This window comes from Saimiri boliviensis, chromosome 2 (genome assembly GCF_048565385.1).
Source record: "Saimiri boliviensis isolate mSaiBol1 chromosome 2, mSaiBol1.pri, whole genome shotgun sequence".
NCBI classification, from domain to species: domain Eukaryota; kingdom Metazoa; phylum Chordata; class Mammalia; order Primates; family Cebidae; genus Saimiri; species Saimiri boliviensis.
The window spans coordinates 22597171-22620767 of record NC_133450.1 but is presented as its reverse complement, the minus strand read 5'-3'; the positions used below and the strand labels follow the sequence as shown (position 1 = coordinate 22620767).

Here is a 23597-nt window from a genome sequence, read left to right as displayed (position 1 = left end):
GGCCTCCTGTATGTCTTCTTTTGTAAAGTATCTGTTCATATCCTTTGCCCATTTTTGAATGGGCTTGTTTGTTTTTTTCTTGTAGATCTGCTTTAGTTCTTTGTAAATTCTGGATATCAGCCCCTTGTCAGATGGGTAGACTGCAAAAATTTTTTCCCATTCTGTTGGTTGCCGATTCACTCTACTGACTGTTTCTTTTGCCGTGCAGAAGCTGTGGAGTTTGATTAGGTCCCATTTGTCTATTTTGGCTTTTGTTGCCATTGCTTTTGGCGTTTTGGTCATGAAGTCCTTGCCTACACCTATGTCCTGAATGGTTTTGCCTAGATTTTCTTCTAAGGTTTTTATGGTATTAGGTCTGATGTTTAAGTCTTTAATCCATCTGGAGTTAATTTTGGTGTAAGGTGTCAGGAAGGGGTCCTGTTTCTGCTTTCTGCACATGGCTAGCCAGTTTTCCCAACACCATTTATTAAACAGGGAGTCCTTTCCCCATTGCTTGTTTTTGTCAGGTTTGTCGAAGATCAGATGGTTGTGGGTATGTTGTATTTCCTGTGAGGCCTCTGTTCTGTTCCATTGGTCTATATCTCTGTTTTGGTACCAGTACCATGCTGTTTTGATTACTGTAGCCTTGTAGTATAGTTTGAAGTCTGGTAGTGTGATGCCTCCCGCTTTGTTCTTTTTGCTTAGAATTGACTTGGCTATGCGGGCTCTCTTTTGGTTCCATATGAAGTTTAAGGTGTTTTTTTCCAGTTCTGTGAAAAAGGTCATTGGTAGCTTGATGGGAATAGTGTTGAATCTGTAAATTACTTTGGGCAGTATGGCCATTTTCACGATGTTGATTCTTCCTAGCCATGAACATGGAATGTTTCTCCATCTGTTTGTATCCTCTCTTATTTCGTTGAGCAATGGCTTGTAGTTCTCCTTGAAGAGGTCCTTTACGTTCCTTGTTAGTTGTATTCCTAGGTACTTTATTCTCTTTGTAGCAATTGTGAATGGCAGTTCGTTCTTGATTTGGCTCTCTTGAAGTCTATTACTGGTGTATAGGAATGCTTGTGATTTTTGCACGTTGATTTTGTATCCTGAGACTTTGCTGAAGTTGTTTATCAGTTTCAGGAGATTTTGGGCTGAGATGATGGGGTCTTCCAGATATACAATCATGTCATCTGCAAATAGAGACAATTTGATTTCCTCCTTTCCAATTTGGATACCCTTTATTTCTTTTTCTTGCCTGATTGCTCTGGCTAGAACTTCCAGTACTATATTGAATAGGAGTGGTGAGAGAGGGCATCCTTGTCTAGTGCCAGATTTCAAAGGGAATGCTTCCAGTTTTTGCCCATTCAGTATGATATTGGCTGTTGGTTTGTCGTAAATAGCTTTTATTGTTTTGAGATACGTTCCGTCAATACCTAGTTTATTGAGGGTTTTTAGCATAAAGGGCTGTTGAATTTTGTCAAAAGCCTTCTCTGCATCAATCGAGATAATCATGTGGTTTTTGTCTTTGGTTCTGTTTATGTGGTGAATTACGTTTATGGACTTGCGTATGTTGAACCAGCCTTGCATCCCCGGGATGAATCCTACTTGATCATGGTGGATGAGCTTTTTGATATGCTGTTGCAATCGGTTTGCCAGTATTTTATTGAAGATTTTTGCATCTATGTTCATCATGGATATTGGCCTGAAATTTTCTTTTCTTGTTGAGTCTCTGCCGGGTTTTGGTATCAGGATGATGTTTGTCTCGTAAAATGATTTGGGAAGGATTCCCTCTTTTTGGATTGTCTGGAATAGTTTCAGAAGGAATGGTATCAGCTCCTCCTTGTATGTCTGGTAGAATTCAGCTGTGAACCCATCTGGACCTGGGCTTTTTTTGGGTGGTAGGCTCTTTATTGCTGCCTCGACTTCAGACCATGTTATTGGTCTATTCAGGGTTTCGGCTTCTTCCAGGTTTAGGCTTGGGAGGTTGCAGGTGTCCAGGAATTTATCCATTTCTTCCAGGTTTACTAGTTTATGTGCATAGAGTTGTTTGTAATAATCTCTGATGATGGTTTGGATTTCTGTGGAATCTGTGGTGATATCCCCTTTATCGTTTTTTATTGCATCAATTTGGTTATTCTCTCTTTTCTTTTTTATTAATCTGGCTAGTGGTCTGTCTATTTTGTTGATCTTTTCAAAAAACCAGCTCCTGGATTTATTGATTTTTTGAAGAGTTTTTTGTGTCTCTATTTCCTTCAGTTCTGCTCTGATCTTAGTTATTTCCTGTCTTCTGCTAGGTTTTGAGTTTTTTTGATCTTGCTCCTCTAGCTCTTTCAATTTTGATGATAGGGTGTCAATTTTAGATCTCTCCTTTCTTCTCATGTGGGCACTCATTGCTATATATTTTCCTCTAGAGACTGCTTTAAATGTGTCCCAGAGATTCTGGTATGTTGTGTCTTCGTTCTCATTGGTTTCGAAGAACATCTTTATTTCTGCCTTCATTTCATTGTTTATCCAGTCAACATTCAAGAGCAAGTTGTTCAGTTTCCATGAAGCTGTGCGGTTCTGAGTTAGTTTCTGCATTCTGAGTTCTAACTCAATTGCACTGTGGTCTGAGAGACTGTTTGTTATGATTTCTGTTCTTTTGCATTTGCTGAGGAGTGATTTATTGCCAATTATGTGGTCAATTTTAGAGTAGGTGTGATGTGGTGCTGAGAAGAATGTATATTCTGTGGATTTGGGGTGGAGAGTTCTGTAAATGTCTATTAGGTTTGCTCGTTCCAGGTCTGTGTTCAGGTCCTGGATATCCTTGTTGATTTTCTGTCTGGTTGATCTGTCTAATATTGACAATGGGGTGTTAAAGTCTCCCACTATTATTGTGTGGGAGTCTAAGTCTCTTTGTAAGTCATTAAGAACTTGCCTTATGTATCTGGGTGCTCCTGTATTGGGTGCATATATATTTAGGATCGTTAGCTCTTCTTGTTGCAGTGATCCTTTTACCATTATGTAATGTCCTTCTTTGTCTCTTTTGATCTTTGTTGCTTTAAAGTCTATTTTATCAGAGATGAGAATTGCAACTCCTGCCTTTTTTTGCTCTCCATTTGCTTGGTAGATCTTCCTCCATCCCTTTATTTTGAGCCTTTGTGTATCCTTGCATGTAAGATGGGTTTCCTGGATACAGCACACTGATGGGTTTTGGCTTTTTATCCAATTTGCCAGTCTGTGTCTTTTGATTGGGGCATTTAGTCCATTGACATTTAGGGATAGTATTGTTATGTGTGAATTTGATGCTGTCATTTTGATGCTACCTGGCTGTTTTGTTGGTTAGTTGATGCAGATTCTTGATTGTGTTGCTGTTTTTTTACCATTTGGTGTGTTTTTGGAGTGGCTGGTACTGGTTGTTCCTTTATATGTGTAGAGCCTCTTTCAGGAGTTCTTGTAGAGCAGGTTTGGTGGTGATGAAATCTCTGAGTGCTTGCTTGTTCACAAAGGATTTTATTTTTCCTTCACTTATGAAGCTGAGTTTGGCTGGATAGGAGATTCTGGGTTGAAAGTTCTTTTCTTTAAGGATGTTGAATATTGGCCCCCAGTCTCTTCTGGCTTGTAGGGTTTCTGCTGAGAGATCTGCTGTGAGTCTAATGGGCTTCCCTTTGTGGGTAACCCGACCTTTCTCTCTGGCTGCCCTTAGCATTTTCTCTGTCATTTCAACCCTGGTGAATCTGACGATTATGTGCCTTGGGGTTGCTCTTCTTGAGGAATATCTCTGTGGTGTTCTCTGTATTTCCTGGATTTGAATATTGGTCTGCCTTGCTAGGTTGGGGAAGTTTTCCTGGATAATATCCTGAAGAGTATTTTCCAGCTTGGATTCATTCTCTTCATCACATTCAGGTACACCTATCAGACGTAGATTAGGTCTTTTCACATAGTCCCACATTTCTTGAAGATTTTGTTCATTCCTTTTTGCGCTTTTTTCTCTGTTCTTGCCTTCTCTTTTTATTTCATTGAGTTGGTCTTCGACCTCTGATATCCTTTCTTCTGCTTGGTCAATTCGGCTGTTGAAGCTTGTGCATGCTTCACGAAGTTCTCGTGTTGCGTTTTTCAGCTCCATCAATTCACTTATTCTCCTCTCTATGCTGTCCATTCTCGTCAGCAGTTCGTCCAATCTTTTTTCAAGGTTCCTATTTTCTTTGCAATGGGTTAGAACATGTTCTTTTAGCTCATTGTAGTTTCTTACTACCCATCTTCTGAAGTCTGATTCTGTCATTTCATCACCCTCCTTCTCCATCCGGTCTGGTTCCCTTGCTGGTGAGGAGTTGTGATCACTTTTAGGAGGAGAGGTGTTCTGGTTTCGGGAGTTTTCATCCTTTTTACGCTGGTTTCTACCCATTTTTGTGGGTTTATCCACCTGTTGTCTGTCTCTGTCCCAGGGAGTTGGAGCTTTATGAGTTTCCGTTGCACTACTGCCTTTTTTGATTTTTTTTTTCAGGTCGGACCCGCCCAGCTAGCAGCACGCCTAGCCTCTGCCTGCCCGCAGGGGCTTTGCTGAGCTGCTGTGGGCTCCGCCCAGCTGCCCTGAGCTCTTCCCTGTAGTCCTTTTTATATGGGGGTAGTTAGAACTGTCTGGGCAATGGTGGCCCCGCCTCTGTTATGGCGGACTCTCTCTGTTGTGGCAGGTTGCCTAGGCAATGGCGGGTTGCCTCGGCAACGGCAGCCTGCCTCCGTAGCGGTGGAGAGTCTCAGTAATGGCGGAAGCCCCTCCCCCACGGAGCCGGACCTTCCCGGTTCAGCTGTGCTTGGTTTGAAGGGCTCAACCCAGAGGGTTTCCAATTACTGTTTTTGTTTCCGTTGTTGTTGGGGGTGGAGGGGTGGGACCAACCGAGCCTGATCACCTGGCTCCCTGACTCAGAGTCTTTTCTTTTAAGTTGAACGACCCCGCGTTCCGGTCGCTTGTTGAAAAGGCGCCGGGATCTCCCGTGCTGCGACTCACGGAGTCGGCTCGGACCGCGGCGCCGGCTCCTGGCGGATTTTTTGCCTAGGAATCTCCTGGCCTGACTCGCTATTTCAGATGAATGGGCTATTCTGCCGTCTCAAGGCTCTGCTCGCCAGCTAAGAGGGCTCCCAGACCAGTGGCTTTTGTACGGAGAACCGCAGCAACAGGGAGTGGTCACAGCAGCCGCGCAGGCGGAATCAGCCCCGCGGGGGCCAAAACAGCCGCACCGGCTGGGACTGCGACGCTGGCGACCCCTCTGCCTGGGTATCTCCTGGTCTGTGGGCAATAAGAGTTCGTCTGTAAATGCGGCGTTCACTCACCCTCTGCACTTTCACTGGGAGCTGAAGTCCTGAGCTGTTCTTAGGCGGCCATCTTGAAAGTCGGATCCATCTCAGCCTTTTTAATTGGAGTGTTTAATCATTACATTTATTGTAATTATTGATATTGTTGGGTTTCAGTCTATCATTTTCCTATTTGCTTTGAGTTCTCTGTTCTTTGTTTCTTTATTTCTCCTTTGTCTTCCTTTGGATTAATCTAGTTGTTTTTGCTTTTGTTTATTAGTATTCTATTCCATCTTCTCTATTGGCTTTTTAGTCCTTTTCAAATTTTTTGTGATTACTCAAGAAATTACAATATGCATCCTTCACTTATCACACACGGTCTACTTAGAAAGAATATTATATTACTTTATATATCATGTAAGAAACTTTTGAAGTTAAAATTCCATTTACCTTCTTCCATCTGTCATGCTGTTGCTGTCATATATTTTATTCCGATTTATGTTATAAATCTCATAATACATTAATTTTACTTTAAAGATGCAACTGACTTTTACATAATTTGAGTTAAGAAAAAAATTGTCATTTATGTGCACTTAACATATTTAATATTTCCAGGGTTCATGCCCTTCTGTAGGTCCAATTATTTCCCTTTAGCTCAGAAAAACTTGTAGTATTTCAATGTGGTTCTACTGGCTGCAAATTTTCTGACGTTTCACTTACTGAAAACATGTTTTACCTTAATATTTGAAAAACACTTTTGCTGGGTATAGAATTCTAGCAAAGCCATTTTTGTTTCAGCCCTTTGAAAATATCCTTCAGTGTATTCTGGCCTGCTTCTTTTCTGATGAGTAATTATATCCCTGTTATTATTCTCCTGTAGGTAATGTGTTTTGTCCTCATTGGTTACTTGTAAAACTTTTTCTATATCTTTACTTTTCAACTGTTTAATCATAATATGCCTAGGTGAGGGTTTTTTTATATTTAATCTGCTTAAGGTTTGCTGAACTTCATGGATTTATGGGTTGCTGGTTTTGTTTAAATTTGGACATTTTTGTCTAAAATTTCGATAGAGTGTGTTAGAAGTGATACAATGCCAGTTTCAGTCTCACTCTTTAAGAGAACCAGCAGCTTTAATTTTATATTTTTGGAGCCCTGAGCAATCATGTAAGGTGTCCAACTGCACTGATGGAGAAGACCATGTGGGAGATGGATAAGAGCCTAGCTGAGCCTAACCTTGTAGCAATTCCTATCAAAAGGCCAGGCATAGAAGCACACTCTTTTGGACACCTCCAATTGTTCCAGACACCAGCTGAATAATGCCCAGTGATCCTGGTGGATGCTACATAGAGCAGAAGAATCACCCAGCTTAGCACTGCCTGACATCCTGATCCACAAAATTGCTAGCTCTAATAAAATGATTGTTATTTTAAAAACTTAATTTGGGGTAATTTGTTATGCAGTAATAGGTAGCCAGAGTAAGTAGCAATTATCTATCAGTTAACAATGAGGATTGAGGATTTGTGAGAAAAAAAAAAAAAAAACGAGAATGGCAGAATCTCCATGAGTTATTCAGGATCCTAAGTGGATACAAATAATTTCCCCTGCATTTTAAACTTCAACAAAGATACTGTATGGACCAAAAAGTATGCATGTGATAAAGATTTATATCTGCAAAATGACGAAACACTGCGCACTTCTATTTTCTATTATACTTTCTCTGTCAGAAAGTCAATAACATACAGATTGCTGCTGTTGTTACTCCCAGTAGTAATATTTACAAAGTCCTGAATGCCTTTTGTGGACCAGCACTCCACTAAAAGTACTTCATATACACTGTCTCACTAGTTTTGCCAAGCCTTAGTTTCTTCTATGTCAAATGAAGAGTGACATTGAGGAGATCTTGCCAAAGTTTTCTTAGCTAAGACATTTCAGAGTGAGAATTTGAATGCAAAGTGTCTGCCTCCAAATGTGTCTGCAATGCCATAAAATCTCTTTAATTAAAATAGCTGCAACAATTAAAGAAAATGCTGGCCAGGAGTGGTGATCCACACCTATAATCCCAGCATTTTGGAGACTGAGGTGGGAGGACAGCTTGAGCCCAGGAGTTTGAGACCAGGCTGGGCAACAGAGGGAGTCCTCATCTTTATGAAAAATACTTTAAAATTTAGCTGGCCACAGTGGCACTTGCCTATAGTCCCAGCTGCTCAGAAAGTTGAGACAGGAGGATTATGTTAGCCTACGAGGTCAAGGCTGCAGTGAGCTGTGGTCATGCCACTACATTCCAGCCTGGGTAACGGAATGAGACCCCTATCTCAAAAAAAGAAAAGAAGAAGGGAAGAGAAAAGAAAAAGAAATGCTGCCCTCAGAAGAATGTTTTAACTTTTATGTGAGTTTACTAAATAAAAAATAAGTTAGAAATTTTACAACTGGGATAGGTAAAATGTGTGACTTACGCCTTGTAGTATAAAACTTTATTCTGCTGATTCACTAAGTTGAATCAAGTGGATTCATCAGAGGTTTCCCAATCACCAGCTTTAGCCCCTATTTTTAAATAATTGTGAAAGTAGCTGTATGCATCTGCCAGGCAATTTAGAGAATCACTTCTATAATTTTCTATTTTTGGTGGAAAATCTGCTGACAAATTTAAATTTTCTTCAATCTGCTTCAAAAATCTGAATACTTATAAGCTCTCCTGAATATCTCTTATTTTTAAATTTCTTAATAAAATATACATCAAATAATGAATATTGCCTTTTGGTTATAAATTTTTTCCTCCAGTTACATATGGAATAATAATAATAATTCATATTATTATGAATATATAATATATAATTCATATATGAATTCATATGAATAATATATAATTCATATTATTATGGAATAATAATTCAATAATTATCAAAAAAAATTAAGACTTCTCTCATCAAAAATCCTTGATAATGTGGGAAATAATTTATTCTGTGAGCTTTCATATTATAGATTAATATGAAAAGTAAGTGCTAGTCTAACAATCAGGGCTTTAGAAGCAAGGATCTAATGTATACCGAGAGCTTTGACATTTTTAACATTTGACCTTGTAATTCCGCTTCTAGAAGTTTTCCCTAAGAAAATAGAGTGGTGAAAAAAAATTAATGTAAAAAGCCATTGGTTTCAGAGTTAATTATTTGTAATAGAATTTGGAAAGGACTTAAATGCTTAGCTAAGAGAATGGTCGAATATGAAATAGTAGCCAGGTGCGGTGGCACGAGCCTTTAGTCCCAGCTACTCGGGAGACTGAGGTGGAAGGATTGGTTGAGGTCAGAGATTTGAGGCTGTAGTGCACCATGACCCTGCCTGTGAATAGCCGCTGTACTCTAGCCTGAACAGCATAGCATGACCTTGTCTTGTAAAGAAAAAATCTGTTGTTCTAGAGAAATGTAATCACATAAGAAAAGCTTTTGGCCAGGTGCAGTGGCTCACCCCTATAATCCCAGCACTTTGGGAGGCCAAGGTGGGTAGATCATCTGAGGTCAGGAGATCGAGACCAGCCTGGCCAACATGGTGAAATCCCATCTCTACTAAAAATACAAAAAAATTAGCTGGGCTTGGTGGCGGGCACCTGTAATCCCAGCTACTCAGGAGAATTGCTTGAACCCAGGAGGCAGAGGTTGTAGTGAATACTCCAGCCCGGGTGACAGTGTGAGACTCTGTCTCAAAAAATAAAGAAAGAAAGAAAAGAAAGAAAGAAAGAAAGAAAGAAAGAAAGAAAGAAAGAAAGAAAGAAAGAAAGAAAAGAAAGAAAGAGAAAGAAAAGCTTTTGTCATGTTATTTAAAATATAAATGCATGTGCATATATGTATACTTAACAGACAGAAAAAAGTTTTTCTCTGTATTATCAAATGATGGGAAGTTTTTTTTTTACATTTGCCAGTTTATTATAAAGGATATCACAAAAGCTAGAGATGAAGATTTGCATAGGGTGAGGTGTGGGGGAGGGGCGCAGAACTTCCACACCCTCCCTTGGCACACCACCCTCCAGGAGAAAGGTCAGCTCTCCGAAAGTTTATTTCCTTTTTGTATGAATGTGTTTCAAAGTTTTTACAATGAATATATATTACCTCTATAGTCAGACAAAATAAACTTTTTTAAAAAATCAATAGGCATTAAACTTGAAATTAATACTTGATGTTAAGATGCATCAGTAATGTATTATGTGATGGAACCATATCCTAAAATGTTACTTTGAAATTAATCTACCTATTTATTAGTCTCAGTTTTCACCTGGGGATTGTATATCTCTTAAAGAATTTATAGTAACAAAATCATGGCTTGGGAAATATTTACACATCTTGTTTTTAAAATAAACAGTAATTATTTCCCTGTACCACCCAGAGTATGCAGTAAAGTGCACCTGATAGATGTCCAGTAATTATTCACTTAATTTTAATTAATCTCTTCCCACTCTACTCACTTGAGTGGGCAAACCTAGTCAAAATCAAGGTGACTGCCTTCCATTTTTTTGAACTACAGGCACTTAAAAGCAAACGAGAAAAAAATTGAAAATCGAATCAATACAAGAGTTAAAAAGAAGCTGGGGACTGGTGGTGAGCTAGGTTTTTGGCTAATATTCTTGTTCAATTTATTGTTTTAGGTAACAATAAATTGGCTGTGGCAGCTTCTCTTCTGACATCTGAGTCTAACTCAGTCTTCTGGGTTTATATTTGTCTGAAGCTTTATCATCTCCCTTGTAATCTAATTTTGCATCTTCTAATTTTGCGGATGAAATGCAAAGTGGGTTTTTTGATTGCCCTCCAATTTGTTTCCTGGCTTGGCCTGCTTCTCACTCATGAACTGGGGCAGTTTAGGGTGTGGGGAAATTATCTCCAAGGGTGAAGAGCACAGTCAAATGCCACGATCCAGTGCCTGTTGAATAACTGTGGGGAACACTAGGAAAATGGAAGGAAATCAGTGGCTGGAAAGTCCCTTAAAGGAAGACTTTACGTCTTCTTTTCCCCTTCTTCTGTTCTTCATTCCCTCACCTGAAAACTCCCCTCTCTCACCCTGCTGATTTCTCATACTGTTTGAGGTATGGACACAGGTTTTGAGTGCCTGCCACAATGCTGGTTGTAACTGGCAAGCCAATTGCCCTGTGCTAGGCTTTTATTGAGAATTAATAAATGTTTCCCAGAGGAAGAAAAAAAATTCAGAATATAGGCATATGATTAAGTGAATCTAATGCATGCTGAATTATTGATGTGATTTGTGAAAACTGTACATTGGACCTCAATGTTACACTTTTCATCTAAATGTTTATTTTATTTGAAATCTAATGAAGGAGAATTAGACATGAATATTTACATATATTTTTAGTTCTGGTGGATGATCTCCTTAAAAAAATAAGGGCTGTATTTGAAGTTATAAGTCCTAAAGGCCCAGTGCTGCCTCTAAGTGTATAGGAGGAGATTAGTCACTTGCCCTTTCAAAACATGTCTCCATAGTTTTGTCTGCAAAATCAAGACGGTCCTTACCTGCATCACATGAGTCAGTTATGTCATTACGTTACTAGGAGGGAATTCACATCCTCCCCAGGTGAAAAAAAAGCACAGTTTCTTTTTACCCTTCAATCTTCTGAATTAGTTTGCATTCATGCTGCTAGGAAGAAATACCTGAGACTGGGTAATTTATAAAGGAAAGAGGCTTAATTGACTCACAGTTCTACATGGCTGGGGAGGCTTCAAGAAACTTACAATCATGGTGGAAGGGAAAGCAAATACGTCATTTCTCACGTGGCGGCAGGAAAGACATGTAGAGCAAAGTGGGGAAGAACTTATAAAACCATCAGTCATGAGAACTCACTCACTATCACAAGAACAGCATGAAGGAACCACCCAATGATGTAATCACCTCCTATGAGGTCCCTCCCCCAACATGTGGGGATTACAATTTGGATTACAATTCAAGATGAGATTCGGGTGGGGATACAGAGCCAGACCTTCTACCAAAGCTGAATTTTTCTAATCAATATGCTTTAAGAACCTTGCATATTTCCCCAACAATGCAAAACAGCCTAGCTCCATAAAACAGCCTAGCTCCATACAAGAGCATACTTAAGCAGCCTGTCCGGTACATATTTTAATGTTCTTTTTTACATGGAATATATAAGCTTTACTTTTTTTGTTTTTAAAGTTTGAGATTTTTTGCATTCCCTTTATTACTTTTTTTGATTGAGATAAAATAGAGAAAAATCATACATTCCTTTTTTTAAACCTGTCTACTAGACATGACCACTAGTGAACTGAGCACTCTCTATTTTCACAATTGTATTTATGCTTATTAGTTTGGATAGGTGAATTACTATAAGAAACAGACAAAAATACAGACATGTAACAGCCCTGAGTAAGGTTTACTTCTTCCTCATGGGACAGTACTGGATGGATGAGTGGGAGCACAGAGCAGCCACATTCAGGCAGTCACTCAGGGCCCCAGGCTACTGGAGGCACAGCCATCTTCAGCTCTGAAGGGCATCTCCATTCCTAGTGTGCTGAATGACATACAGCTTTTCTTTCTTCCAGCTTTCTGGCAGCATAGTTAGCCTCCTGCATATTCAGGTCATAAATGACTGCTTAACTCAAAACAGTGTGGCTCAAATTTACCTTCATAGGCATGCTTGAAGACATTCAAATTTGGATGCCTCTTTCTCCCTTCTCTGATTAGATGTTCTTTTGTACTCACTTTTTCTGCCCTTTCTTTTTTCCTATCTTTGAAAAGATTTTACTAGCTGCATTTGCTTCTTGTGTTACCTCTGTCTATTGATTGATTGATTGAGACAGAGTCTTGCTTTGTCGCCCAAGCTGGAGTGCAGTGACACAATCTCAGCTCACTGCAACCTCCGCCTCCCATGTTCAAGTGATTCTCGTGTCTCAGCCTCCCAAAAAGCTGGCATTACAGACATACACCACCACGCCAGGCTAATTTTTGCATTTTTAGTAGAGACGGGGTTTCACCATGTTGAACTCCAGACCTCAAGTGATCCACCCGCCTCAACCTCCCAGAGTGCTCACAAGCATGAGCCACCCTGTGCCTGGCTGTTCTCTTCCCATTTAGCTAAACTACTGGCAGTCTACGACCACTCCACCCCTCCACCTCTACTTCCAGAGAGACTTTTCAAACGTCAAGAGTTTAGCTAAATGGTCATAGACCACTGTGAGCAAGTGGTGAGCTGCTGCCTTACCTCAGAAAGCAGCTTCTTTCCCCTGGTGTTCTCTTTCGGGACTCTCATTCATCTTTCTCCTTTCTGGCTCTTACCTTTCCTTCCAGAAAGCCATCTCCTCTTCCGTGTTTCCTTCTCTCTCCCTGCGGCCTCTCCCACATTTCTCTTCCAGCGTCCGTGTAAGTTGCCAGCTTCATTTAATCAACTGTTACTAGCACCTGCATTTCGTTTTCCTTTTACTCGTTACCTTTTCAGCTGACCCAGGTGGGCTACATTTTCTTTCATTGTGACGTTCTCTCGGACCACTCACTCAAGATTACTTGTTCAACAATAGTCTCCTGTGGAGCAATTTTCCAGACTGCAAACCCCACTCAGTTTCCAAACTCCTGAACCTAGTTTACATTTGTTTGTCTCTGACAGAAGCTCAAACCTTCCTCCCCCAATGGAAAGCTCCAGCAAGGAGTTTATTGCTCACCCTGGAAAGAGAGGACCACCTCAACAGAGACTGCTAGTCCCTAGAGGGGCAAGGTGGGAAAATTATGATTTTGGAGTAGGGTGGCCAGCTGTCACACTTTGCCCAGGACAGACGGAATTCCAAGGATATGTGCTTTGCATTTTAAAGCCAGGACACAAAACAAAAGATTGTATAAAGAGGGTCTTTCCATGCAGGGTCTTGGTTGGGTAAAAATCATGACATAATAGTTTAAGATTAGCATAGTGAGGATTTCGAAGTAAGGAGTTCTAAGATCTTGGGGAATAAACTGTTGATGCTTTCTGTTGAAGCATTGATGGTTCTTTGTTTCAAAAACTCTCTGTAATGAACAATAAAGTGATTTGTCTGGGCAAGAGTCTCCTGGAATAGTAGTTATGTTAATGAAAACTCCTGGAATAGTAGTTATGTTAATGAAGTCTCCTGGAATAGTAGTTATGTTAATGAAGTAGTTATGTTAATGGACCAGTAAGGGTATATTATTATAGACAGTAAGCTGCGTGTGTAGGGAGGATAGAGGTAGCTGATTTCTGTTCTTAGAGTTAACGCCATCCTTTTTTTCCCAAGGTCTATTTCATATTCAGTGTCCTTAATTGAAATACCTAAACCAGAAGGTTTTTTTCTAATTTTGCAAGAATGTCACAATATCACCAACCCCAAGTCCCTGATGTCCGTTCTAGCTTTCACTGCACTTACGAAAATAACAATAATAAAAACGTTATTTACAGAGCCCTGGCTATGTGAAGGTCACATAAAATCCCTCGTGAATATCATTTAGTCCTCACAAGAGCCCCATGAAAGAGATGCTGTTAATTGTTCCTATTTTGCAGACACGGAAACTATGGCTCAAAGAGGCCAAGAAACTTGTCCAAGTTCATGTAATTAGAAGTGGCAGAGCCAGGATTCTATCTCAAGTCCATCCGGCTATTCAGAAATAAAACGGAGTGAACTCCTAATTGATATTACAACATGGATGAACCTCACAGACATTATTCTAAGTGAAAGAAGGCAGACACAAAAGACTGCCTGTTATATGATCCATTTATGTAAAATGTCCAGATAAGGCAAATTTATAAAAATAGAAAACTGATCCATGGTTTGTAGGCATAAAGGAGCTAGTGGAGACTGTTGGCAAATGAGCCCATGGTTACTTTTATCATTGATAGAAACGTTCTAACCTGTGGTGACGGTTTCACAGTTACGTTACTAAAAAATCATTGAACCGTATGCCTACATACAATGTTTGAAATTTATGGGATGTAAATTATTTCCCAATAAAACCTTTAAACAATTACAGAGGTCACATTCTGAGCTTTCTGACTGGCACCACCAGTGACTGGATGCTGGTTCCTTTAGGTGTCATTCCTAAGGAGAAATACTAAAGGTTTACTGGGTTCTTATATACTTTTCATGTAAGCACAGGGAATGCCTTTAAACTCTTTCACACAATTTACCTATGTTGAATATGTTTAATTTAACCAGTGAGAGTTCGTATCTAACAATCATTTCTCTAACTGTGCATTCTTGATCAGCATTTATATAAACCTCACACCATACATGCAGAAAAGTCTTAAATTGCTGACATGACAAAATAAACCCAAGTGAACTGTGAAGACTTACTATTTCTCTATGTCTAGTATAGCAATGACAGAACCTCACTTCCCATCTTGCTATTGCTGTCGTTCATCATAAAATTCCCTCAGCCTTCCACTCCAACACTCATTGTCTTGGACAAAATACTTACAAATAATAAAGATATTTGTCTTCAACTCCTCACCAAATCATTAGAGGGTTTTTTCTTTTTTCTCTAAATCTAAAAGAAAAAAAAAAACTCATACTACAATTAAGAGAAATGTAGCTCATACATTCAAATGGATGAAAACCAAGCCAACATCACAAGAGAACTGACTAGCCACTAGGTCCCGGTGAGGAGACAGGATTGGTTTGTTGTTGATGGGACTCCTGGCAACTACAGTCCCTGTGGTACCACATAAACGTATATTTTTCTCATGAACATTTGTTAAACCCGATTTATGTTGTTTTGCCTTTGATAAGAACAGATACAGCTGTATTATAGTGTCTGTGTTCCTTGTAACTTACGCAGAGAAATTCGGAACGCCAGGAGCTTAACTTACATAGACCCTGATGCCCTCAAAGAGCTCCCCCTCCTAAAGTTTCTGTAAGTATTAAATTCTCTCCCATCCTACTTTTTTTGGGGGGGAGGGGGTCAGATTTTCATGCTGTTGTCTTCCGGGACTCTCCCTAGGATGATGTGGTCCAGGTTCACTTTAACGGTGTACATCCTGGGTCAGGGCAAGGTATCCGGTGAAATCACTCATGTTTTTTAAAACCTATTCAAAAGTCAGCACATAGTGCCTAGACCAGAAACCCACTCCAAGAAACAGGAGGGAGGAAATGCTATCATGTACCTGTGGTCCTCAAATGTAGTATCTCAGAACAAAACAAAACAAAATTCTGAGAGCCGGTTGGTCAATTTTGTTTGAAAATGGGTATCACAACAATATGAGTGACTGTTACACAGGGGGAAAAAAACCCCACAAAGGGTAAAATGCACTTTTGTGGGGAGTGGAGGAAAAAAAGAAGGGATAACAGTTTCAACCTCTTACTCCGGCACTCAACTGTCCAGCACTCACTGCTTGGCTTTGGTAACATCTTATGAGCTGACCATAAGCTCCATGAATCCAGGGACCACAATATTTTTTTTCTCTATTGAATCTTTACTGCCTTGTACAGAGTAGGTGCTCAGTAAAAATGTGTTCAGTGCACATGTCTGCATGACCTCAGGCCCTCCGGACATCAGGTGGAAGAGTCCTTTTTTCTGCTTGCATGCATTAAAAAAATTAGAAAACAAAAACAGTATGTAGAAGAAACTTTTTTAAAAACTTAATCCCAATACCCCAAAATAAGGACTATTAACATTTCAGTTCATCTTCATCCAGACCTTTAAAACAAACTTATGTAATCATAGATATTTTCTGAGATAAGCCTTTAAGGATGAATAGAGGGTATCCTGAACAAGAATGGGGAGAGATAGAAAAGAAATATAGCTGGTGGAATAGCATGATAAAGACCCAAAGGTAGGGAACCACACAGCTTCTTTGGGGAACTAAAAATAGTTGCATATATATATATATATATATATATATGAAATGGAGTCTTGCTCTGTTACCCAGGCTGGAGTGCAGTGGTGCAATCTTGGCTCACTGCAACCTCTGCCTCCTGGGTTCAAGTGATTGTCCTGCCTCAGCCTCCCGAGAAGCTAGGATTACAGGTGTGCACCACCATGTCCAACCAATTTTTGTATTTTTAGTACAGACAGGGTTTCACCATGTTGGCCAGGCTGGTCTTGAACTCCTGACCTCGGCTGACCCACCTGCCTCAGCCTCCCAAAGTGCTGAGACTACAGGTGTGAGCCACCGCACACAGACTAGTTGCATATTGAAGAGGTGGGTATGAGAGATGCCAGGAGAATAAAAGACACTGATGGGATATGAAGATTAAAGGATATCTGGAAAGCCATGAAAACTTACAGAACAAGACAACCACTCTTTTTATGGACTCTGAGTTTCAAATAATATAATAACCCTTTGATGTGATGATCCCCCAGTATATGCTCTGTGGGGAACACACAGATTTCCAAGACATTGTCCTTGCCTGCAAGAAGCTTAAAATCTAGTTGTAGAGATGTATATGAAATTGAATAGTGCCTCTCCTACAGAAGAATAAAGGACAGTGACAAAGGAGAGACATATACAGTGTTTGGGGGTTCAGGTAATTAGAGAAGACATCAAAAAGAAGACCCATAGGATGCTTTTAGGGGATTTGTTTGAGGTTTTTGAAGAATAGAAAGGTCTTGGTCTAAATACTTGACTCTTGGACCTTTTTGCCCCTACTCTTCATCATGACCTCTATTGCAATTGAACTAGTTTGTTTACTGTATTTCAAATATACCTTATGGAACCTCATCTCTCTCCTTTGTTACCTGAAATGTCCCTCCCATTTGCTCATTTTGAGACCTCACGCTCCTGCTGCCTCTTCAAATCCTATGTCTTCTTCTCTAGAAGGAGTCAAGTCTAAATTTGCCTCAGAAGGTATATATAGTTTCTCTACCAGAAGACTTTCTCTAAAGCTTTACTGGGTAATGTCTAGGTCTCACTCTATGCCATGCCACATTCTCAATAAAAAATTCTAACTACATTCTAGTAGCTGCAACGAATGTTAAGCCAACTAAATCTGGGAGGCATCAGGAGCCTAAGAATTCTTGTGCTTATGGTGTTTTATGCATGCCTTTTAATCTTAACATTTTTCCCTAAATGATATAAACTTCAGAAGGTGAAGACATTGTCTTTGATTGGTTTCTTCCTCTTCTGGACACTTTTTTTTTTTTTAAGACAGTCTCACTCTGTCACCCAGGCTGGAGTGCAGTGACATGATCTTGGCTCACTGCAGCCTCTGCCTCCCAGATTCAAGTGATTCTCATGCCTCAGCCTCCCAAGTAGCTGGGATTATAGGCACATGCCACCAGACCCAGCTAATTTTTGTATTTTTAGTAGAGACAGGGTTTTGCCATGTTGGCCAGGCTAGTCTTGAATTCCTGGCCTCAAGTAATCCACCCACCTTGGCCTCCCAAAGTGTTGGAATTACAGGTATGAGCCACTGTGCTCGGCCCTCTGGACATTTTTTTTTCTTTTGTGAGGCTGAGTTTTGCTTTTGTTGCCAGCCTGGAGTGCAGTAGCACAATCTTGGCTTACCACAAACTTCACCTCCCAAGTTCAAGTGATTCTCCTTCCTAAGGCTCCCAAGTAGCTGGGATTGCAGGTTTGCACCACCAAACCCGGCTGATTTTTGTATTTTTAGTAGAGATAGGGTTTTACTATGTTGGCCAGGCTGGTCTTGAACTCCTGATCTCAGGTGATCCCCTAGTCTCAGGCCTCCCAAAGTGCTGGGATTACAGGTGTGAGCCACCATGCTCAGCCCCTCTGGACATATTTTTTAAATGGTACTGCTATAATGGTACTCTCAGGTCACTGCTGTAGGAAAGCTGTTCTTGGCAAAATAGCAGCACAATATAATGTAGAGCTTGAAAGAAGAGGCTGGTTTAACGTCATCATATCTTCCTGTCCCATCCTTTTCTTAGCCCTTCACTAACACACACATAATTTTCTCCAAATAAGCAAGAAAATCTCTCTCTCTCTCACCCATACACACACACACACACACACACACACACACACACACACACACACGAAAACTGAATTTATATTTTTAGTAATCCCACTTGGTTAAAACAATCTCCAGAGTATTCTAAGCCAAGCAGAAGCATTGACACCAGTGGACTGGATTTAATTATTGTGCCTTGAGGAAACATCATCTCATCCAACCATCAAAACTTGCCCACAGTCACTCACCTATTTAGTGAAGGAATTGGGGTTTTGATTCCAGGCTGACTTCAGAACCCATGCTTTCAGCTATTACCTTATTCTCCTTCCTATGTGTTGATTTTCTTACCTAAATTCTATCCTTTTCTTTTTTTTCATTAATTTAGTGGCATTTTCAACACTGGACTTAAAATGTTCCCTGACCTGACCAAAGTTTATTCCATTGACATATTCTTTATACTGTAAGTATGCACACATGCCATGTTTGACAGTATTTTGTTTGTCACTGACAAGAACTAGAAGACAGTCATGGGGGTTGGTTGAAGCCAAGTAAAGCCATTGTTTCAAGGGGAAGCGGCAATCAGCTGTGGCATGAAGTAAGGCAAGGACTGAGAAATAACCATGGGCTTCACCAGCGTGGGTTGTTGGTGACTCTGCCAAGAGCAGTTCCAGTGGGGTGCTGGGAGTGGGGAAGTCTGGTCAGAGTGGGCTCAAGAGAGATTTGGGTAGAGAGAATTAGAAAGAGTCACCAAAATTAACTCTTTGGAGAAGTTTTACTATTAAAAGGGAGCAGAAACTATCTCAGTAATTGGAAGATAGAGTCAGGAGAAAAGATTTTGTTTGCGCGTTTTTGTTTTAAATGGAACAAATTATGCAATACTACTTTGCCAATGGGAATGGTTGAATAGAAGGAGCATCTGATGATAACTATGATACCCTATTTTTCATGTGGTTTTAATAGGTCTTTAAACACTTTCCCATACATGACATTTGCTCCTCTCAGCCACCCTATAAGGTATAAAACAAAGTTATTCCTCTTCCATTTATGAATGAGGAAACTGAGGAATAGAAACCTCAAGTGATTTTGTCTTAGCAGTGTCTCAAGGAACAGTCATGAGTGGTACTCAAATTACTGCCTGTGACCTCTGATTGGCAGCCATGTGCTCTTTTTCAAAACTTGTGACAGGAGTCAGTTGTCTTACCTAATTGTATATGAATGAAAGGACATACAGCAGATAGAATTACAAGTTGAGTTTGCATTAAAGAATCAGTAAAAGATAGAATGATAAGCTTCAAACTCTTAGGGTTTGCTAGAAAAAAAAATTGATCATACTTCTTTGCTGCAAAAGAGCTCAGTTCAAAATATAAGCAGTCTTCCAGGAACTAGAATGATATAGAAAGGTTCTCCAGGAGCCTGGCAAAGTTTGGCAAGTGAAAGGCATTTTAGAAATACTCATTAAATGGAATCTATTAATCCTTTTATTCTGACCTTCTTAAAGGTCCATGCATGTAGAAAACGCTAGTTGTTATGGACAAAGGGTTGCAGATTCAAGAGAAGCCTCTGAGATCCGTCTGCCTCCCTCGAGATGAGGATTAAGTCAGGGACCTCTGCCCCACCTAAAGCTCTCTCGCTTACCCCACACTTGGACTCTAGGTACATGTCATCTAAGACAGCTCTCACCACCTCACCAGACCTCTGAGCCACTAGTGGTTAAGAAGGGTCAGTAAAACTCAACAAGAAGTAAGATTAATCTATATTGTGTCTGTTATTTATTAAAGTGCATATGTGCAGCAAGATCCCTGTTCCAGAAGGAAGCATTTTTTTCATTAAGTGTTTTTGTCCCTCTCTCTTGCAGTGAAATCACAGACAACCCTTACTTGACATCAATCCCTGTGAATGCTTTTCAGGGACTATGCAATGAAACTTTGACACTGTGAGTATTACCAGTTCTACTCCCTCCAGCAACTAAATTCTACTCTGAGTCATTTTCATATGTATACAGACCGTCCAAGAGCCATACTATCCTACCATATATACTCTATAGAGTACAATGTGTTTTACATAATTAGAGTATTGTCTTATGGGATGTTACTCTGTAGACTACAAAAGTGTTTAGGAAACAAGATAAGAGGATTCTATTATGGCAGTGTGGTTAGTAACATTTTTCACATAAAAGACTGGGTAGGCATTACAAACCATGCAACCTCTGTAGGAACAGGTCAATTCTGGCATTGTATGGCAAAAACAGCCATACTCAGTATATACACTAATGAGCATGTCTGTGTTCCAATAAAACTTTATTTATAGAAACAGGGAGTGGACTAGATTTGGCCTGCAATTATTATTATGAAATAATCATCTGTATCCAAGTATCCCCATTTTACAGAAGAAGAACTGGGGTTTAAGCAAATTGAAGTGACTTTCCCAAGATCACTGAGTTTAAAAAGTGGTGCTAAGGGCTTTATAAATTCTGCACTCACACTTTTCCTCAGTAATCACACACTGTTTTTAAGCTCCTGTAAGGGGATATTAAGTAGAAAGCACAGTGCTGCTAGAGGTCAGCATTTTTCCAGAGCTTGAATGGTGGTAATGCTTTTTAGATGGTCAAAAGTAGATGCTTAATTAGTGATATTCACAAAAATGTTCTAATGGAGATCTAATAGAGGTATAAAGGATAAGTTAATTCTCTAAGCTGTTAGAAAATTCCTCTCTCATTGTATAAGCCATAAAGTAGAGTTGGAGCTACCTCTGCAGGATCTCCTCTCTATTTTCAGGACCACTGCCCAAGTTCAAGCCTGATGAAGTTTTTTCCTGGATTGTCACCCCAGTTTCATTTCTCTGCTCACACTAAAGTTGGGGTGGGGAGCTCTTCACAGATACAAACCTGATGAAATTACTCCCCAGAAACATGGATCCAAGCTTCACACAGTTTTTCTAAGGGACTATCTTCTGAGCCCTTCCTAGTTTATCAATTTGGGCCCAATGAAGTTACCTCAACTTCTGGGAGCAATAGAGCATTTCAGCTGATCCTTCTCATCACGACATGGTGAGAGGTCTCTTTTAAAGAAAAAGGAGGCTCCTTCTCGATCACAATTTCTTCCTATCATGCATAAAAGACCCAGGCTCTTAGGCTGCTTAGCCTCAAACCTCAAAGACATTTACTTCTTCAGTAAAGCTTTCCATTGTGCCCTACAGTGCTCATCATAATGAAACTTCTACATGCTAAACTTCTTTACTATCTCTTGACACCATTTTTCTAAAAACCCCATATCTCAAGTACCACTCTCAAGTGAAAGCTCATTATCCCACATCAAGCATGGAGCCCAGCATGCATTCTATAAACATCTGAGTGAAGGAAGCCCATATTTCCTAAAATGTAGAGGAGAGGATGGTGTAGATTATTCATGATCCTTTCAGATGATTATTTCTACATTTCTGCAAAAGTCCTTGCTTCTTTGAAGCTCAGGCTCAAAAAACTATCAACATGAAACAATGCATGTTCCAACAGCTGACTTTGTACCTGTATTCCTGGTAGAAGAAAGTTTCAATAAAAGTTTGTAATTCTTTGATCTTTCTTCACCAGATTCCCTTTTCAAGGCCAAATTGTTCATTAAGACCTCTATTTAATATCTGAAATGCAACTCAAACAAGTATTTTTAATGTCCAGGACTCTCAACAAATCTAGAAAAACAAAAATGCCGAAACAATTCTTGCACTGTCATAAAAGAGTTCTAGCTCAGAAAAAATTAATTTACCGTAGTTTTCTCAGCCATTGTGCTTATATTCCTGGGATACAGCAATCCTCACCCAGGACATGTTAGTAGCTGTAATTAAACTCACTATGTAATTATTTAAGACTAAACAAAAATAAACACATCAACAACAACAACAAAGCTGTGAGAATCTTTCTCAGTTTTCCACAACTATATAGGATAAATTCAAGTTTTAGGATACTTTATTTATTTATTTATTTGTTTTTCTGAGATAGAGTCTTGCTCTATCACCCAGAGTTAGAGTGCAACGGTGTGATCTTGGTTCACTACAACCTCCACCTCCTAGGTTCAAGCAATTCTTCTGCCTCAGCCTCCCAAGTAGCTGAGATTACAGGCCACATCAACTCTTTTTAACATGGTCATCTCATAAGTGTTCCTTACTTTGTTAAATATATAGTTATTTGATCCTCTCAGCAAACTTTTTATTGCGTATTACATTTATGTACTTATATTTTTAGAAATAAAGAAACTGAGGATAAGACAGGTTGAGAAATTCTCAGGATCATCCAACTATTAAGTAGCAGAGGCAGATCTAATTCCAAATTTGAACTTTCCTGTATGCTTCTTAATGTGTTCCCAAAGTTCGCATGTGGTAGATTACTGTAGTTTTCAAAGTTCTCTTACAACTGCCACTAAGAGTTCCCACTAGCAGTGCCTGAGTGTGATCATAGCTGTCTTCTCTTATTTTCATCCCAATAACCAACAATAACCTCTATGCATTCCCATATAGCTCAGAGATCCCAAGGCTGGGGCCCATCTCCTGCAGAAAGGGGTGCTGCTTTTTGTAGGTGGAAATAATTATATTTGAGGTCAGCCAGGCACAGTGGCTCATTCCTGTAATCCCAACACTGTGAGAAGCCAAGGCAGGCAGGTCACCTGAGGTCAAGAGTTTGAGACCAGCCTGGCCTACATGGTGAAACCCTGTCTCTACTAAATAATATAAAAATTAGCCAGGTGTGGTGACAGGCACCTGTAATCTCAAGCTACTCAAGAGGCTGAAGCAGGAGAATCACTTGAATCCAGGAGCAAAGGTTGCAGTGAGTAGAGATCATGCCACTGCACTCCAGCCTAGGCAACAGTGCCAGACTCCATCTCAAAAAAAAAAAAAATCATATTTGAGGTTGGGGATTCTGAGTCTCAACAGTCCTAGACCACTGTGTTTTTGACAAGTCACCTTTATGTCTCAGTAACTTCAACGGGAAATGGAAGTAATAACATTTCAGACTGGCTCCCTGAATCATTGTATGAATTAATTAGTCACAGAAACATAGCAAGAAGTTAAAAAACATTAAAATCAAAACTTCCAGACCAGTGGCTTATATCTGTAATCCCCAGCACTTTGAGAGGCTGAGGCAGGCTGATCACTTGAGCCCAGGAGTTCGAGACTAGCCTGGGGAATGTGGCGAAACCTCATCTCTACAAAAAGTACAAAAATTAGCCAGGCACACACCTGTAGTCCCAGCTGTTTGAGAGGCTGCGGTGGGAGGATTGCTTAAGCCCAGGGATTTGAGTATGCAGTGAGCCGTGATTGAGCCACTGCACTCCAGCCTGGGTGACAGAGCGAGAGACCCTGTCTCAAAAACAAAACCAAAAAAATCTATAAGAGGTCATGGTCTATCTGCTTTCTTAGATTCATTTATAAGGTTTAATCTAATTCAGCCCATAACCCTTAAACATTTAATCCATGATAAGCTCAGAGGACAAAAAGATGAATACAATGCAAATA

General features: G+C 39.9%; 1 protein-coding gene across 1 annotated transcript in view; it reads left to right on the top strand.

Moving 5' to 3' along the window:
• TSHR (thyroid stimulating hormone receptor) overlaps window positions 1-23597 on the top strand; it is a 163674-nt gene that overhangs the window by 101245 nt on the left and 38832 nt on the right. The window contains exons 4-6 of the mRNA XM_003924614.4: window positions 15022-15096; window positions 18484-18558; window positions 19954-20031. Of these exons, the coding sequence (XP_003924663.1) occupies window positions 15022-15096; window positions 18484-18558; window positions 19954-20031 (228 nt within the window). The remainder of the gene's footprint in view (window positions 1-15021; window positions 15097-18483; window positions 18559-19953; window positions 20032-23597) is intronic.